The sequence below is a fragment of the Ahaetulla prasina genome, chromosome 2 (assembly GCF_028640845.1).
Source record: "Ahaetulla prasina isolate Xishuangbanna chromosome 2, ASM2864084v1, whole genome shotgun sequence".
NCBI classification, from domain to species: Eukaryota; Metazoa; Chordata; class Lepidosauria; order Squamata; family Colubridae; genus Ahaetulla; species Ahaetulla prasina.
This window is the reverse complement of record NC_080540.1, coordinates 31,446,722-31,465,996: the sequence shown is the minus strand read 5'-3', so window position 1 is coordinate 31,465,996 and position 19,275 is coordinate 31,446,722. Positions and strand designations below refer to the sequence as shown.

At 44.1% G+C, this 19,275-nt stretch overlaps 3 protein-coding genes across 4 annotated transcripts in view; 1 reads left to right on the top strand and 2 right to left on the bottom strand.

The window, feature by feature from the left end:
• Positions 1–2,705, bottom strand: part of LOC131191914 (zinc finger protein 850-like) — a 36,739-nt gene extending 34,034 nt beyond the window's left edge. The window contains exon 1 of the mRNA XM_058170542.1: positions 2,565–2,705. The gene's annotated coding sequence lies outside the window, so the exon portion shown is untranslated. The remainder of the gene's footprint in view (positions 1–2,564) is intronic.
• The window catches only part of LOC131191920 (zinc finger protein 24-like), a 93,785-nt gene that overhangs the window by 41,737 nt on the left and 32,773 nt on the right, over positions 1–19,275 (top strand). The gene's annotated exons all lie outside the window — the stretch shown is intronic.
• On the bottom strand, positions 9,540–14,077 carry LOC131190478 (gastrula zinc finger protein XlCGF49.1-like). The gene is made up of 2 exons (XM_058167802.1): positions 13,757–14,077; positions 9,540–10,557 (listed from the first exon to the last, which is right to left on the bottom strand). The coding sequence occupies exon 2, from the start codon at positions 10,362–10,364 to the stop codon at positions 9,540–9,542; it is 825 nt and encodes a 274-aa protein (XP_058023785.1). The 5' UTR covers positions 10,365–10,557; positions 13,757–14,077.

Genomic DNA, 19,275 nt, shown 5'->3' with positions numbered 1-19,275 from the left:
AGAAAAATGAAAATTTACCATACCTGATATCTATTTGTATAAACCTTTTTTGACCAATAAAAACTTTTTGAATAAAAAAAAAAAAAAAAAAAGAGCAGTCTTCAATAGTTTCTAAAAAAGAATCAAAACCCAGCATTTCTACAACCGGATGGAAATATCCCAGAGTTTCCTAGGGAAAGAAGGTGAGTTTCAGTGACAGGCGATTCAATTCTTAGGGAAACAGAAATTATAGTTTGCAGAGCAGATAGTCAATAACAGCATGCAAAGTCCAGGGTTTCAGATACATAGAACAGATAGAATTGCAGAATCATCAGAAAGGAGGCGGCTTATGCTTATATATCAACAACAGATGGTCTCAGAATATAAGTATAATATATAAATTCTGTGATGAAAACTTAAGAGTCTCTACTTATCAACTGCAAATCATTTTACTCTCCACGAGAGTTCTCCTCATTTCTACTAATTGCTGTTTATGTCCCTCCACAAGCCTGTGTAAACAAGGCATTACAAATTCTAGCTGACCAGATTATGGAGGCTGAAGCCAAATACCCTGATTCACTGGCCATTATTTTGGGAGATCTAAACAAGGCAAACTTAAGGAAAGAGCTTCCAAAATACTGTCAGCATTATTATTTTCACCATTATTATTAATACTTTCAGCATTATTATTAATCTTTCCATTGTTCCTATCACCCATCTCTTCCTACTTATGACTTTGCTGGTATCCTTATGATTTATTGATTGACTGTTTCCTAATATGATTTGATTGCTTATTTGTTCTTTATGACTATCATTAAGTGTTGTACCTTGTGATTCTTGACCAATGTATCTTTTCTTTTATTTATATTGAGCATATGCACCACGAGAACTTCCTTGTGTGTCCAATCACAAGGCCAATAAACTGTTCTATCCTATTCCTATTCCTATTCTATTCTAGCCTGGTAAATTAATCTCCCTGAAGAAAAAAATCAAAGATGTAACAGAAATAATGAAACCCATGGAGTACTGCCCCTTTCTTCTCCTGTACAAGGAGACCAATAACACAATGAATCTGAAAAGAATGGATCATGGTGCCCATTTTCATGAAAGGGGGAAAAAAGAGAGAGACCAGGGAAACTACAAACCAATCAGCCCAACATCAATAACTGGGGAGATCCTGGAAAACATAATAAAAACACAGATCTGCAAACATCTAGAAACAAAGTTATAATTAAAAGCCATTACACTTGGCCAATAAAGAATTCGCTATTCTTTCTAATTCCTATTCCTATTCCTATTCCTATTCCTATTCTATTCTGGGTTTGCTAAAAACAGATCATGCCAAACCAATCTTATTTCATTCTTCGACAAGAATGCTTAGTCTAGGCTCTAGAAAAGAGAAGGATCAGGTATGGCATGATTGCTATTCCAGTATTTGAGGGACTGCTACAAAGAAGAGGAAGTCGACCTATTCTCCAAAGCACCAGAAGGCAGGAATGGAGAATAATGGAATAATAATGAATAATAAATAATAATAATAATAATGAAGAATAATGAAGAATGGATGGAAACAAATCAAGAAGAGAAGCAACCTGGAATTAAGGAGAAACTTCCTAACAGAGAGGACAGTTAATGAGTGTAGCAATTGGTCTGCAGAAGTTGTGGCTGCTCCAACACTGGAGTTTTTTCAGAAAAAATGGACAGAAATGGTATAATGTGCTTGAGCAGAGGGTTGGACAAGATGACCTTGCAGATCCCTCGCATCCTGGACATAAACTGTTTCAACTCCTACCCTCAAAACGACGCTATAGAGCACTGCACACCAGAACAACTAGACACAAGAACAGTTTTTTCCCGAAGGCCATCACTCTGCTAAACAAATAATTCCCTCAACACTGTCAGACTATTTACTGAATCTGCACTACTATTAATCGTTTCATAGTTCCCATCACCAATCTCTTTCCACTTATGACTGTATGACTATAACTTGTTGCTGGCAATTCTTATGATTTATATTGATATATTGATCATCAATTGTGTGGTAAATGTTGTACCTTGATGAACGTATCTTTTGTTTTATGTACACTGAGAGCATATGCACCAAGACAAATTCCTTGTGTGTCCAATCACACTTGGCCAATAAATTCTATTCTATTCTATTCTATTCCTGCTCTATTCTGATTTATAAAACACACCAACGAGGGGCTGACACATCACAGACTCTTCAGAGCAAAACAAGTGAAAAAAGAGATTCTACCCAGCTTTGCCAAACAAAAGAAATCCAAATATTAGAATATAAGAATTTTCATTTCTTTTTTAGATGAAACCGAGAGAAAGTGGATCGTTTCTCCGTTGGGAGAAAATGAACTCAATTCAAACCCTTTCCCCCCCCCTAAAGAAAACCCTCCACCCCCAATTGAAGTACTTGATTATCCCAGAATCCCCCCTGAACCCCTTCAAAGAAAAGCCCCCTTTGCCCTCCGTGGGGCGGGCTTCCCTGCCCAGCCCGCATCCACCTGGGACCCTCTGCTACCTTCCTCCTGGCGGGAGAAGCCTGCAGCCCGAGGAGGGAGGCAGAGCCCCACCTGCCCGGAGCGGGACCCAGGAGCAGCCTTGCCGGCAAACGAGGAATTGGCACAGCCGCCCAAAACGCCGCAAGTGGAGGAAACGGCAACTCAGCTCCCATACACGTGCGTGGGGGGACAACGAGAGGAACTTCCCAGAGAGGTTCCTTGGAGGCTTCTCCCTGCTTTTTCCGGCCCCGTTTCCTCCCTGAGAGTGGGGAGACGCTCTAGCCTGTCCTTCCTCTCCTCCTCCGGGAGCCGCTGCAGTTTCAGTGCCCGGGAAGCGCCGCTTCCCCCTCGGAGGGCGCTGGGCGAGCCGCCTCTTTCCCGGCCGGGCGGAGTCCAGAGAAGCCGGGAGCTTTTTCCTCCCTCCCTGCCTCCCACACAGGATTGGGAAGAGGCGACCGGGGATCCCCGCTCTCTGCTTCCCCCAAAGTTTGGGGGATTTGGAGGCGGGACTGTGCGCTAAGATCCCTCATCCGTCCCCTGGCCAGGCTGGGACGGCTGGGGACGATGGGCTCCGTAGTAGGGAGGCGGGTGAGATAGGGAGGCCGAAGAGGCTGAGATGATGGGTCGGGGACGTGGCTTCCGCAGGGACCCAGACCGGCATTAAACGAGGATCGCCCACCAGCCCTGGAAGTCAGCCAAGCCCTCCGTGCCTTGCCCTGCAGGAGAGGCCGCCCTGTGGAGGCGGAAGGCAGGAAACCTCCCTCCTTCTCCCACTAGGTGCAAAGGGCGACTTCCATTCCCTGCCTTCCTTGTTGCCTTCCTGGCTCCACTAGCCTCTTCCTGGGGAGTTGTGAAAACGGAGAACTGGGAGGTGGGAACCGGGAGTAGATGGAGCCACGTGACCCACATGGACCAGAGGTTGGATGGGAGGGCTCTTTGCCACTTGTAGAAAACAGGCTACAATTTCCCCCCTATTGTGGGCCTCAGAACAGGGGTCTCCAACCTTGGTCCCTTTAAGAGTTGTGGACTTCAACTCCCAGAGTTCCTCAGCCAGCTTTGCCATATTGCATTCAATGTTTTTCTTGCCTATTTCCGTCAATCTGGAAACAACAATTGCCTACCAATCTTAAAAATTCCTAAGGTTGAGAAAACTTAGACTAGGTCTCCAAGGCAACTTTAAGCCTGGTGGATTTCAACTCCCAGAATCCTCCAGGCAGCAAAGCAAAGCTGGCTGAGGGACTCTGGGAGTTGAAGTCCACAAGTCTTAAAGGGACCAAGGTTGGAGACCCCTGCCTTAGAGCATTCAGGAAACACCATCCCGTAAAGTTTGCTTTCATCATGGTTTGCCCCGTATGATGTCTCAGTTCAGCAGAGTTTACAAATCATTTGTCACATTCTGGCCATCGATGGGGTGACTGGTGGGTGTGTAACACTTTCCAAGCCACAGGTGAGAAAGCCTGACAGAATAACCAGTTGAAGAGGAACTTGGAGGTCTTCTAGCTCACGGCTCTCCAACCCTGGCAACTTGAAGACTTGTGAACTTCAACTCCCAGAGTTCCTCAGCCAGCAAAGCTGGGAGTTGAAGTCCACAAGTCTTCAAGTTGCCAAGGTTGGAGACCCCTGATCTAGCTCAACCCCCTGCCCAAGCAAGAGATCCAATACCATTCCAGACAAGTGACTGTCTAGTCACTTCTTAAAAGCCTCCCCTGATGGAGGCCTCACAATCTTTGGAGGGAAACAGTTCCATTGATAAATAGTTCTACATCTTAGGGAATTTCTCCTTAGTTCTAGGCTGCATCTCTCCTTGATTATTTTCCAGCTATTGCTGCTGCTTCTGCCTTCAGGTGGTTTGGAAAGTAGGTTGTGTCCTCCCCACCCCAGCCCAAAATCTTTGTGATAGCTTCTCCAATATTGAAATGCTGCCATCCTGTCCCTCCTAGTCCTCTCTTCATTCAGCCAGACTAGGGTGTGATGGAATTTAGGAATACACAGAGAATTCCTGGATGAACAGAACAGGTTTAATGAATAGAAGAATAGAATAGAATTTTTATTGGCCAAGTGTGATTGGACACACAAGGAATTTGTCTTGGTGCATATGCTCTCAGTGTACATAAAAGAAAAGATACGTTCATCAAGGTACATTTACAACACAATTGATGGTCAATATATCAATATAAATCATAAGGACAAGTTATAGTCATACAGTCAAGATTGGTGATGGGAGATGATTAATAGTAGTGCAGATTCAGTAAGGAATTATTTGTAGAAAAACTGTTCTTGTGTCTAGTTGTTCTGTGTGCAGTGTTTGAGGTAGGAGTTGAAACAGTTTAACTGAACATTTGATGTGTTCTGAGAACAGGAAACACAATTTTTATGGCATGATTGATAAACTTATCTAATTCAAAGATCCTGGAGCACAGGAGCTGCCAGAGGACTGGAAAAGAGCTGATGTAGTTCCCATCTTCAAAAAAGGAAAAAAAAAACAGATCCAGGAAACTACAGACCTATCAGCCTGACCTGAATACCGGGGAAGATTCTGGAAAAGATAATCAAGCAACGAATCACCGAACACCTAGAAGCAAACAAAGTAATAACCAAAAGCCAACATGGGTTTGTCAAAAACAGATCATGCCAGACTAATCTTATTGCATTCTTTGACAAAATGACAAAATTAGTAGACCAGAGGAATGCTGTCGATATAATTTACTTGGACTTCAGTAAAGCATTTGATAAAGTAGACCATAACCTACTACTAGATAAAGTAGAAAAATGTGGGTTAGACAGCACCACCACCAGATGGATTTGTAACTGGCTGACCAACCGCACTCAACGTGTAGTCCTCAACGGAACTACATCCACACGGAGGGAAGTATGCAGTGGAGTACCCCAAGGCTCTGTTTTAGGCCCAGTACTCTTCAACATCTTCATCAATGACTTGGACGAGGGGATAGATGGGGAACTCATCAAATTTGCAGATGACACCAAGCTGGCAGGAATAGCCAACACTCCAGAAGATAGGCTCAAGATACAGAAGGATCTTGAGAGACTTGAACATTGGTGCTATCTAATATAATGAAATTCAACAGTGAAAAAAGTAAGGTTCTACATTTAGGCAAGAAAAACAAATTGCACAATTACTGTAAAGGTGGTACCTTGCACAATAGTATAACCTGTGAGCGGGATCTAGGGCTGCAAGTGGACAACCATTTAGATATGAGCCAGCAGTGTGCAGCAACTGCCAAAAAAGCCAACACAGTTCTGGGCTGCATAAACAGAGGGATAGAATCAAGATCACATGAAATATTAATACCACTTTATAATGCCTTGGTAAGGCCATACTTGGAATATTGCATTCAGTTTTGGTCGCCACGGTGTCAAAAAGATGTTGAGACTCTAGAAAGAGTGCAGAGAAGAGCAACAAAGATGATTAGGGGACTGGAGGCTAAAACATATGAAGAACGGTTGCAGGAACTCGGTATGCCTAGTTTAATGAAAAGAAGGACTAGGGGAGACATGATAGCAGTGTTCCATATCTCAGGGGCTGCCACAAAGAAGAGTGAGTCAAACTATTCTCCAAAGCACCTGAGGGTAGAACAAGAAGCAATGGGTGGAAACTAATCAAGGAGAGAAGCAACTTAGAACTAAGGAGAAATTTCCTGACAGTTAGAACAATTAATAAGTGGAACAACTTGCCTGCAGAAGTTGTGAATGCTCCAACACTGGAAATTTTTAAGAAAATGTTGGATAACCCATTTGTCTGAAATGGTGTAGGGTTTCCTGCCTGGGCAGGGGATTGGACTGGAAGACCTCCAACGTCCCTTGTTGTTATTGTTGTTTTTATTGTTATTGTTGTTCTAATTATTATTATTTACACAAAATGACAATATACACAGCAAACGAGGTACTACGCTGGATTTCGTGTCACTAATCACTAGTCGAACACTTCCCAAATGTTTAAGATTGTGTGATGTATCGGTGGATTATACAAACAAGATCCCAGTAAGGTGGCCTTCTGCAGCTGACCAATGGTGATCTTGTCAGCGCCAATTGTTTTTAAGCGCTTGCCTAGGTCTTTAGGCACAGCACCCAGTGTGCAGAGTACCACTGGAACCACCTGCACTGGTTTATGCCAGAGTCTCTGCAGTTCAGTTCTCAAGTCCTGATATCTGGTAAGTTTTTCAAGTTGTTTTTCATCAATTCTGCTGTCACTAGGTATGGCAAGGTCGACGATCCACACTTTTTTCTTCTCCACAATCATAATATCCGGAGTATTGTGTTCCAGAACTTTGTCAGTCTGTATTCAGAAGTCCCACAGTAGTTTTGCATGCTCATTTTCGATCACTTTTTCAGGCTTATGGTCCCACCAGTTCTTTGCTGCAGGCAGATGGTAGTTGTGACACAAGTTCCAGTGTCCCATCTGTGCAACTGTATTGTGACGTTGTTTGTAGTCAGCTCAGTATGCGATCAATGGTTTCATCTGTTTCTTTACAGAGTCTGCATTTGGGGTCATCAGCAGATTTTTCTATTCTGGCTTTAATTACATCCGTTCTAATGGCTTGTTCTTGGGCTGCAAGAATCAGGCCTTCCGTTTCTTTCTCCAGTGTTTCATTGGTCAGCCATAACCAGGTCTCTTCCTTATTTACTTTTCCTTGGATCTTGTCAAGGAACTGTCCATGCAGTGCTTTGTTACACCAGCTGTCAGCTCAAGTTTGCATCGCTGTTTTCCTATATTAATACTTGGGTTTACTGTGCTTTTAACAGCTTCCTCTTGTTGACCTCCATCAAAGCTGGTGCAACACTTTCAACATCATCATCATCATTATTATTATCCCATCCCCCCCCCCCGCTTTATGAACCCTTATATGACTTCTAAGGGTTGAACAACTATGAAAAACTGTTCTCGGCCTATAAGGGCTTTTTCCATGTGATTTTCCTGACGTCTCGCTTTTGAGCAAAACATTACCGCATTCTATGCATCTCTATGGCTTCAATCGCGTATGGAACTTTCCATGCCGTGTAAACCATTATTTTGGGGGAAAACCTTTCCCACTGTCCACACGTTTACAGGGCCTCTCTCCTGTGTTTCCCTTCTGATGTCTCTGAAGTTCAGCAGACTCCACAAATCTTTTCTCACATTCTGGGCATTGATAAGGTCTGTCTCCAGAGTGATATCGAATTAGGATTGATTTCTGGCCAAAACACCTCCCATATTTTGGGTACTAATAGGGTCTTTCTCCGGTGTGAACTCTCTGATGTTGAATTCGGGTTGACTTTCTGCCAAAACACCTCTCACATTATGGGCACTTTTCATTTTTCTGCACATGTAGAAAAGGCTTCTCTTCTTTGTGAAGCCTCTCATGTTTTCTAAGATAATATTTGCAATGAAAAGATTTCTCACACTCCGGACATTTATATTGCTTCTCTAAGTGGCTTCTCTGATGAACCTGAAGCAGTTTTGCTGTGAGAAAACTTTTCCCACACTCCCCACATTTATAGGGCAACTCTCCCGTGTGCCTCTTCTGATGTCTCAGAAGTCCAGCAGACTCCACAAATCGTTTCTCACATTGTGGGCATTGATAGGGTGTGTCTCCAGTGTGAAGTCTCTGATGTCGCATTAGGTTTGCCTTGTAGCCAAAAGATCTCCCACATTCTGGACATTTATATTGCTTCTCTAAGTGGCTTCTCTGATGAACCTGAAGCAGTTTTGCTGTGAGAAAACTTTTCCCACACTCCCCACATTTATAGGGCAACTCTCCTGTGTGCGTCTTCTGATGTTTCCGAAGTCCAGAAGACTCCACGAATCGTTTCTCACATACTGGGCATTGAAAGGGTGTGTCTCCAGTGTGAAGTCTCTGATGTCGCATTAGGCTTGTCTTGTAGCCAAAAGATCTCCCACATTCTGGACATTTATATTGCTTCTCTAAGTGGTTTCTCTGATGTATCAAAAGTGCATCTTTCCGTAAAAGATTTCTCACACAGTGGGCATTTGTGGGATTTCTGACCTGTATGGATTTGGCAGTGACTTCTAAGGGTTGATGAAAGAGCAAATGATTTCCACATTCTAAACATTTGAACTTTTTTCCTTCTGTGAACATTCTCATGATTTCGAGGCTTTGTATTGTACGGAAAAATGTTCCACACTGATGCACATAAAGGGCTTCACCCCTGTATGGATACTCTGATGTTGAACAAGATTTTTCTTCTCAGAAAAACATTTATCACAATCATTACATTTATATAGTTTTTCTCCCGTGTGTGTCCTTTGGTGTCTCCGAAGTTCATAAGAATCCACAAATGTTTTCTCACATTCTGGGCATTGATAGGGTCTTTCTCTGGTGTGTATAGTCTGATGTCGAATTAGTTGTGACTTACAGCCAAAAGATCTCCCACATTCTGGGCATTTATATTGCTTCTCTAAATGGCTTCTCTGATGAACCTGAAGCAGTTTTGCTGTGAGAAAACTTTTCCCACACTCCCCACATTTATAGGGCAACTCTCTCGTGTGCCTCTTCTGATGTTTCCGAAGTCCAGAAGACTCCACAAATCGTTTCTCACATACTGGGCATTGAAAGGGTGTGTCTCCAGTGTGAAGTCTCTGGTGTCGCATTAGGCTTGTCTTGTAGCCAAAAGATCTCCCACATTCTGGACATTTATATTGCTTCTAAGTGGTTTCTCTGATGCACAAGTCCATCTTTCCGTCTAAAAGATTTCCCACACTGAGCATTTGTGGCATTTCTCACCCGTATGGATTTTGCAGTGAATTCTAAGGGTTGATGAAAGAGCAAATGATTTCCCACACTCCCCACATTTATAGGGCAACTCTCCTGTGTTTCCCTTCTGTGAACATTCTCATGATTTCGAGGCTTTGTATTGTACGGAAAAATGTTCCACACTGATGCACATAAAGGGCTTCACCGTGTATGGATACCCTGATGTTGAAAAGAGTTTCCTTCAAGAAAACATTTATCACAATCATTACATTTATATAGTTTTCTCCGTGTGTGTCCTTTGGTGTCTCCAAGTTCATAAGAATCCACAAATGTTTTCTCACATTCTGGCCATTGATTGGGTCTTTCTCTGGTGTGTATAGTCTGATGTCGAATTAGAGCTGACTTCTGGCCAAAACATCTCCCACATTCTGGGCACTGATGGGGTCTTTCTCCAGTGTGAATTCTCTGATGTTTCAGCAGGCATGATTTCCTGGAAAAGATTTCCACATTCTAGGCACGTTTGCTTTCCTTTGTGTGTTTTATTATGTTGGCAAAGAGATGAGTTCCGAGTGAAACATTTTCCACACTCAAAGCATTTATAAGGACTCTGCCCCGTGTGAATAATCTCATGTTTTCTAAATAATTGTTTATAACGGAAAGATTTCCCACACTCAAGACATCGATAAGGTTTCTCTCTGCTGTGGATTTGTTGATGTTTAAGAAGCTGCGAGGTTTGAGAAAAGCACAGCCCACATTGCACACACTTGCAGGGCTTCTCTTTAGCCGGGCTCTTCTGAGGCCTAGAAAGATGCCATCTCCCAGGAAATCTTCTCCAGCACTTCCAGGATTCCTGAGATCTCTTTCCCTGGTGGATTCCCTGATGGGTTCCAAGGTCCGAGCCTTTAGCAAAACGCTCCCCGCACTCTCCGCATCTGTAAGGCTTCAGTCCAGGGTGGCTCCGGAGATGTTTGGCAAAGCTCCACATTCCAGGAAAGGAGTTCCCACAAGGAAAACACAGGTGGGATCCATTCCCCGTATGCAGCTTCCGATGGATCAAAAGAAGGGACCGGTGACCAAAGGATTTCCCGCATTTGGAGCATTTGTAGAGTCTCCCCAGATTCCTCTGAAGGGACCTTTGGCCAACGTGTTCCTCCCTCTGCATAGTCTCCAGGGGCTGCTCACGTCCACAGCTTTCAATCCAAGGAAACTGTAACAAGCAGAACTTTGGCCAAAAGGTTGAAGGATGGGCAGGAGGATGAGTCCAAATGCTGAGAAGACGAAACTTCTGGTCCCGGTGACTGAGCCAGATGGGATCCTGCAAGCAGAGCTTCCTCCAAAGGTTTTCCTGGCGGCACCTGCAGGATGAAGATAGAAGAAGTGAAGGAGAGAGGAAGATTTATTTTCTTCGGCTCTTCAAATAGCCCAAACAATAGCTGGAAGCCCCCATATATCAGTGATGGCTAACCTTTTCTGGACTGAGTGCCCAAAGCTGTATGACCCCCCAAAGGCTCTATTCCCTCCCTGCACTATCAAACAATGTTGGGATCTCCCCTGTGGAGCTGACCTCCCCTTCCCTTTTCTTAGCACAAGGAGAGGGGATGGCTGACAGAGTCCCTGTTGCCCATTTGCCTTCCTGAACTGGGGATGATCCCTGCCTTTTTCTTTTCCGTGGGGGGGGGGAGGCGATGCTACATGATATGAAGCAAACTGCAAAGACCTTTCCTCCCATAGGATTTGTATGTATGTGCCAGGTAGATCTAATTGTGTAGAAAGTTCAACCTATGTAGATATTAATGGAGACTGTTCTTTCAACCAGCACAGATTGAATATGTCTTCCTCCTGGAATGGCCTCCTATTGTTGCTTTATAGTTTAGGGAGGATGCAAATACATTGATTGGGACCAGAAATACGGTTTGAACACAATTGGGAACAAACAGCTTCCATTAAAAAAATTGACCCTATATATGAACCTAAAGAGGAAGACGGATGGAAGCCTGTCACTTTTAGAAGAAAACAACAACCGAGAGCAAAGCCCCTTCTATCTATCCAATCCACTCCAATGAAGCTTTTCTGGAAGTGAACATTCGCTGCCATGTTCTCCCCCTGAAAAGGAATATGCAGTCGCCCACAAAAGAGCAGTCTTCAATAGTTTCTAAAAAAGAATCAAAACCCAGCATTTCTGCAACCGGATGGAAATATCCCAGAGTTTCCTAGGGAAAGAAGGCGAGTTTCAGTGACAGGCGATTCAATTCTTAGGGAAACAGAAATTATAGTTTGCAGAGCAGATAGTCAATAACAGCATGCAAAGTCCAGGGTTTCAGATACATAGAACAGATAGAATTGCAGAATCATCAGAAGGGAGGCGGCTTATGCTTATATATCAACAACAGATGGTCTCAGAATATAAGTATAATATATAAATTCTGTGATGAAAACTTAAGAGTCTCTACTTATCAACTGCAAATCATTTTACTCTCCACGAGAGTTCTCCTCATTTCTACTAATTGCTGTTTATGTCCCTCCACAAGCCTGTGTAAACAAGGCATTACAAATTCTAGCTGACCAGATTATGGAGGCTGAAGCCAAATACCCTGATTCACTGGCCATTATTTTGGGAGATCTAAACAAGGCAAACTTAAGGAAAGAGCTTCCAAAATACTGTCAGCATTATTATTTTCACAATTATTATTAATACTTTCAGCATTATTATTAATCTTTCCATTGTTCCTATCACCCATCTCTTCCTACTTATGACTTTTTGCTGGTATCCTTATGATTTATTGATTGACTGTTTCCTAATATGATTTGATTGCTTATTTGTTCCCTATGACTATCATTAAGTGTTGTACCTTGTGATTCTTGACCAATGTATCTTTTCTTTTATTTATATTGAGAGCATATGCACCACGAGAACTTCCTTGTGTGTCCAATCACAAGGCCAATAAACTGTTCTATCCTATTCCTATTCCTATTCTATTCTAGCCTGGTAAATTAATCTCCTGAAGAAAAATCAAAGATGTAACAGAAATAATGAAACCCATGGAGTACTGCCCTTTCTTCTCCTGTACAAGGAGACCAATAACACAATGAATCTGAAAAGAATGGATCATGGTGCCCGTTTCATGAAAGGGGAAAAGAGAGACCAGGGAAACTACAAACCAATCAGCCCAACATCAATAACTGGGGAGATCCTGGAAAACATAATAAAAACACAGATCTGCAAACATCTAGAAACAAAGTTATAATTAAAAGCCATTACACTTGGCCAATAAAGAATTCGCTATTCTTTCTAATTCCTATTCCTATTCCTATTCCTATTCTATTCTGGGTTTGCTAAAAACAGATCATGCCAAACCAATCTTATTTCATTCTTTGACAAGAATGCTTAGTCTAGGCTCTAGCAAAGAGAAGGATCAGGTATGGCATGATTGCTATTCCAGTATTTGAGGGACTGCTACAAAGAAGAGGAAGTCGACCTATTCTCCAAAGCACCAGAAGGCAGGAATGGAGAATAATGGAATAATAATGAATAATAAATAATAATAATAATAATGAAGAATAATGAAGAATGGATGGAAACAAATCAAGAAGAGAAGCAACCTGGAATTAAGGAGAAACTTCCTAACAGAGAGGACAGTTAATGAGTGTAGCAACTGGTCTGCAGAAGTTGTGGCCGCTCCAACACTGGAGTTTTTTCAGAAAAAATGGACAGAAATGGTATAATGTGCTTGAGCAGAGGGTTGGACAAGATGACCTTGCAGATCCCTCGCATCCTGGACATAAACTGTTTCAACTCCTACCCTCAAAACGACGCTATAGAGCACTGCACACCAGAACAACTAGACACAAGAACAGTTTTTTCCCGAACGCCATCACTCTGCTAAACAAATAATTCCTTCAACACTGTCAGACTATTTACTGAATCTGCACTACTATTAATCGTTTCATAGTTCCCATCACCAATCTCTTTCCATTTATGACTGTATGACTATAACTTGTTGCTGGCAATCCTTATGATTTATATTGATATATTGACTATCAATTGTGTTGTAAATGTTGTACCTTGATGAACGTATCTTTTCTTTTATGTACACTGAGAGCATATTCACCAAGACAAATTCCTTGTGTGTCCAATCACACTTGGCCAATAAATTCTATTCTATTCTATTCTATTCCTGCTCTATTCTGATTTATAAAACACACCAACGAGGGGCTGACACCTCACAGACTCTTCAGAGCAAAACAAGTGAAAAAAGAGATTCTACCCAGCTTTGCCAAACAAAAGAAATCCAAATATTAGAATATAAGAATTCTCATTTCTTTTTTAGATGAAACCGAGAGAAAGTGGATCGTTTCTCCGTTGGGAGAAAATGAACCCAATTCAAACCCTTCCCCCCCCCCCTAAAGAAAACCCTCCACCCCCAATTGGAGTACTTGATTACCCCAGAATCCCCCCTGAACCCCTTCAAAGAAAAGCCCCATTTGCCCTCCGTGGGGCGGGGCTTCCCCCCCTTTGTCCAGCCCCGCATCCACCCGGGACCCTCTCGGGGCTACCTTCCTCCTGGCGGGGAGAAGCCCTCCGGGCAGCCCGAGGGAGGGAGAGCGGGAGCCCCACCTGCCCGGAGCGGGACCCAAGAGCAGCCTTGCCGGCAAACGAAGAATTGGCACAGCCGCCCAAAGCGCCGCAAGTGGGGAAAACGGAAACTCAGCTCCCATACACGTGCGTGGGGGGACAACGAGAGGAACTTCCCAGAGGGGCTCCTTGGAGGGTTCTCCCTGCTTTTTCCGGCCCCGTTTCCTCCCTGAGAGTGGGGAGACGCTCTAGCCTGTCCTTCCTCTCCTCCCCCGGGAGCCGCTGCAGTTTCATTGCCCGGGAAGCGCCGCTTCCCCCTCGGAGGGCGCTGGGCGAGCCGCCTCTTTCCCGGCCAGGCGGAGTCCAGAGAAGCCGGGAGCTTTTTCCTCCCTCCCTGCCTCTCCCCCAGGATTGGGAAGAGGCGACCGGGGATCCCCGCTCTCTGCTTCCCCCAAAGTTTGGGGGACTTGGAGGCGGGACTGTGCCCTAGGATCCCTCATCCGTCCCCTGTCAAGGCTGGGACGGCTGGGGACGATGGGCTCCGTAGTAGGGAGGCGGGTGAGATAGGGAGCGTCTGCCGAGGCCGAAGAGGCTGAGATGATGGATCGGGGACGTGGCTTCCGCAGGGACCCAGACCGGCATTAAACGAGGATCGCCCACCAGCCCTGGAAGTCAGCCAAGCCCTCCGTTCCTTGCCCTGCAGGAGAGGCCGCCCTGTGGAGGCGGGAGGAAGGAAACCAACCAATCCAAACAGCCATCCAAACAGCCACCCAACAATCCACCCAAACAGCCATCCAAACAACCATCCATCCAAACAACCAAACTACCATCCAACCATCTATACAACCATCTGTTGTACACAACCCCCAACCTACTAACATCCAAAACTAGGTATGCACGCCCCTTACCTCTTCAACACCAATCACTTCAGATCTCAAATGCAAATTGATAAATGCAAGAAGCATAGTCAACAAATTACCTGAATTTATCCTCTTATTAAACAGTGGCACATTTGATATCATTTTTGTTTGTGAAACATGGCTGAACTCATCCCTTCCTGACTCCATTATCTCAAACAAAGAATATCAAGTCTATCGATCAGATCGTGAAAACCGAAGAGGTGGTGGAGTGGCTATCTTTTACAAAAAGTCACTGAATCTAAAAAATATCCAAGTAGCACATAAACTTTCTCTTCCTGAAACTATTGTATGCGACCTATCCCTTGACACTACTCTTCAATTCTTACTATGCTACAGAGCCCCTGACTATGACATTACCCATGCAAATATGCTAACCTCAATGCTAACATGGGCTACCTCTTGCCCATATCCTCTCATCTTCCTGGGTGACCTAAATCTACCTCTCATTAACTGGATAACTAATGAATGTTCAACTGACCCAATCCATACTACACTATACAACGCTGTTACAAACCTAGGTCTTGAACAACTTGTAACCAACAATACAAGACTCAACAACTGCCTTGATCTCATCTTCTGCAACAATTCAAACTCAATTTACGAACTAGAAATTAAAGAACCTTTTTCCAACAGTGACCACTGCATGATTGATTTTCGTCTCAATATACGTCCATACTTAAATCGTCATAACAACAGTACTCCCAACTACAACTTCAAAAAAGCCAATTACGACCTTATAAACAACGATCTTTCATTTCTGGACTGGCAAAATCTGTTTGCAACCTGCATAACCGCTGAAGACCACTATAGAGTCTTCCTACTTGAAATCAATAGAGTCATCAAACTATATGTACCACAAATGACTACCATGATCAGGAAAAACAAACTACCCATATCAATAAAAAAGCTTCAATCAAAAAAAAAATCCCTCTGGAAAAGAAACAAAAAAGGCTATGTTGCAAATTTCAAAAACCGCTACAGAAATATATGCAACCAAATAAAAACTGAATGCACAAATTACCACACCAAGCAAGAAGAGAACCTTCTGTGCACAAATTCCAATCGTGCCTTTTATAATTTTGTCAACAATAAACTTAAAGACTCAAGATCCATCCCACCACTAAAAGATTCTAACAACAAAGAATGCAATGACGAAACAGTCAAAGCAAACCTCTTCAACATTTTCTTTGGCTCAGTTTTTGTTAACTCCGATAACCCATATCAGGAAAAAATTATCATGTAACTTACAACTTCTCCACTGTAAAAACATGGACTACAAATCTTGATCAAGGCAAATCAATAGATGCAATCTACATAGACTTCTGAAAAGCTTTTGACTCAGTAGTACACGATAAACTTCTCCTAAAACTAACATCCTATGGCATCTCAGGACCCCTTCACAAATGGATATCCGCTTTTCTGTCTAACACACAACAAGTGGTCAAAATTGGCAATGCTTTATCAAATCCTGTTCCTGTCAAGAGTGGTGTTCCTCAAGGCAGCGTCCTTGGACCAACACTCTTTATACTATACATTAATGATCTTTGTGACCACATATCAAGTAATTGTGTTTTCTTTGCTGACAATGTCAAACTATTTAATACCACAGACAACACTTCTATCATTCAAAACGACCTTGATCATCTAACAGCTCACCTGTTTGGAACCCTCACCACATCTCTGACATCAATACAATTGAACGTGTCCAGAAATATTTTACAAGAAGAGTTCTCCATTCCTCTGAAAACAAAAAAATACCTTACCCCACCAGACTTGAAATCCTAGGCTTAGAAAGCTTGAAACTCCGTCGCCTCCAACAAGACCTAAGTTTAACTCACAGAATCATCTATTGCAATGTCCTTCCTGTTAAAGACTACTTCAGCTTTAATTGCAATAATACTAGAGCAACTAATAGATTTAAACTAAATGTCAACTGCTTTAATCTAGATTGCAGAAAATATGACTTCTGTAACAGAATCATCAGTGCTTGGAATACTTTACCTGACTCTGTGATCTCTTCTCATAATCCTAAAAGTTTTATCCAAAAAACTTTCTACTATTGACCTCACCCCATTCCTAAGAGGACCATAAGGGGCGTGCATAAGCGCACAAACGTGCCTACCGTTCCTGTCTTATTGTTTTTCTTTTCTTCTTCCTATATATATATATGCTTATACCTCCTAATATTTACTCATATGTGTTTATATGCTATATAATCTTTTTGTATGATACCTACATATATTGCTGTGACTAAATAAATAAATAAATAAATAAATAAACCTCCCTCCTTCTCCCACTAGGTGCAAAGGGCGACTTTCATTCCCTGCCTTCCTTGCCCTTCGTTCCTTCCCGGCTCCACTCAGGGGCTCCTCTTCCCTGGGGAGTTGTGGGAAAGTGCGGGACTGAAACTACAAGTGGATGGAGCCACGTGACACGTGGATCAAAGGATTTAATAAGACGGTTTTTTGCCAATTGTAGAAAAATAGGCTACATTCCTCTCCCCCACCCCATTGTGGAACCTTACAACAGGGGTCTCCAACCTTGGTCCCTTTAAGAGTTGTGGACTTCAACTCCCAGAGTTCCTCAGCCAGCTTTGCCATATTGCATTCAATGTTTTTCTTGCCTATTTCCGTCAATCTGGAAACAATTGCCTACCAATCTTAAAAACTCCTAAGGTTGAGAAACGCTGCCTTAGACCAGGGATCTCCAACCTTGGCAACTTTAAGCCTGGTGGACTTCAACTCCCAGAATCCCCCAGCCAGCAAAGCAAAGCTGGCTGAGGGACTCTGGGAGTTGAAGTCCACAAGTCTTAAAGGGACCAAGGTTGGAGACCCCTGCCTTAGAGCATTCAGGAAACACCATCCCGTAAGCTTTGCTTTCATCATGGTTTGCCCCGTGTGATGTCTCAGTTCAGCAGAGTTTACAAATCGTTTCTCACATTCTGGCCATCGATGGGGGTGACTGGTGGGTGTTCAACTCCCAGAGTTCCTCAGCCAGCAAAGCTGGGAGTTGAAGTCCACAAGTCTTCAAGTTGCCAAGGTTGGAGACCCCTGATCTAGCTCAACCCCCTGCCCAAGCAAGAGATCCTATACCATTCCAGACAAGTGACTGTCTAGTCACCTCTTAAAAGCCTCCATTGATGGAGGCCTCACAATCTTTGGAGGGAAACAGTTCCACTGATAAATAGTTCTACATGGCATTTTATCCGGTCCGAGGGAGGGGGGTGAGGGATTCGTACCAGGCGTAGATGTTGGTTCCATCTGTACGGTAAGTGGGAGGGGCAGATATGGCGGAAGCAAGGGGCCGTATCATTTTTCGGGAGCACGGACTCGCTGTTTAAAAGCGATAACGTGCTCCGGTCCCTCAGTTCTTACCCGTTACCCGGAAGGTCAGGATCCTCAGGGCCCGGGCCTGCGGCTGATGTTGTGCAATGCCCGGTCCGTGGTTAACAAGGCCCCCCTGATTTGTGATCATATTCGGGGGGAGTCCGCGGACTTCATGGGCATTACGGAGGCCTGGCTGGGTGCAGAAGGGGATGTGCACCTGGTTGAACTGTGCCCGCCAGGTTTCCGAGCATTCCATCAGCCGAGGGCCCAGGGTAGGGGTGGCGGGGTGGCGGTTGTGATGAGAGAGAGTCTTGAGCTGAGAGAGTCCACTGTGCCTCAGATAGCTGGGTGTGAATCCCTTCTTGTGAAATGGGGCCATAAGAATCAGATGGGTCTGTTGATCGCGTACCTGGCTCCTTGCTACGTGACTACAGCCCTGCCTGAGCTGCTTGAGGTGCTTGCCGGGGTGGCGATTGAGATCCCCAGACTTTTGGTCATGGGGGACTTCAATCTGCCATCGGCCGGCTTGTCATCGACGGTGGTTCAGGAGTTCCAGGCTTCCATGACGGCCTTGGACCTGATCCAAGTAACTGATGGACCTACACACACGGGGGGGTCCACACTGGACTTGATTTATATCTCTGGACAGTGATTTAATGATCTGGTATTAGGGGATTTAGTGACGACACCGGTGTCATGGACAGATCATTTTCTCCTCTGCCTAGACTTTCAGACCACTGCTCACCACCGCAGGGAGACGGAACCAATGCGTTGGTTCCGTCCCAGGCGCCTGATGGACCCCGAGAGGTTCCTGACGGAGCTTGGGCCATTTCCTGATGATCTTGCCCACGGCACGACTGAAGAACTAGTTGCGGCCTGGGAACAGGCTGTGGCTGGGGCTTTGGACCGTGTCGTGCCTTTTGCCTCTGACCCGGCGTAGATCTCAATTGGCTCCTTGGTTCTCTGAGGAGCTGAGAGAGATGAAACGCCGGAGAAGACGCCTAGAGAGTACCTGGAGGTCCAGCCGTTCGAGGCTGATCGGACACTAGTTAGGTCTTTTTCAAGACCTACCTAGTGGCAATGAGGGTGCGAAATTCTTTTTCCACCCTCATTGCGTCGGCAGATAACCGCCCGGCTGCCCTGTTTGGGTGACCCGTTCCTTTACACCAGGGGACGGGATGACCTTGCAGGGACGTGCTGAGGAGTTTAGTGGTTATCTATACGATAAAATCGCTCAGCTCGGGATAGTTTGGA

Excerpts from the sequence above, each read along its gene's own strand:
- LOC131190478 (XM_058167802.1), bottom strand. The coding sequence starts at position 10,364 with ATGCAGAGGGAGGAACACGTTGGCCAAAGGTCCCTTCAGAGGAATCTG.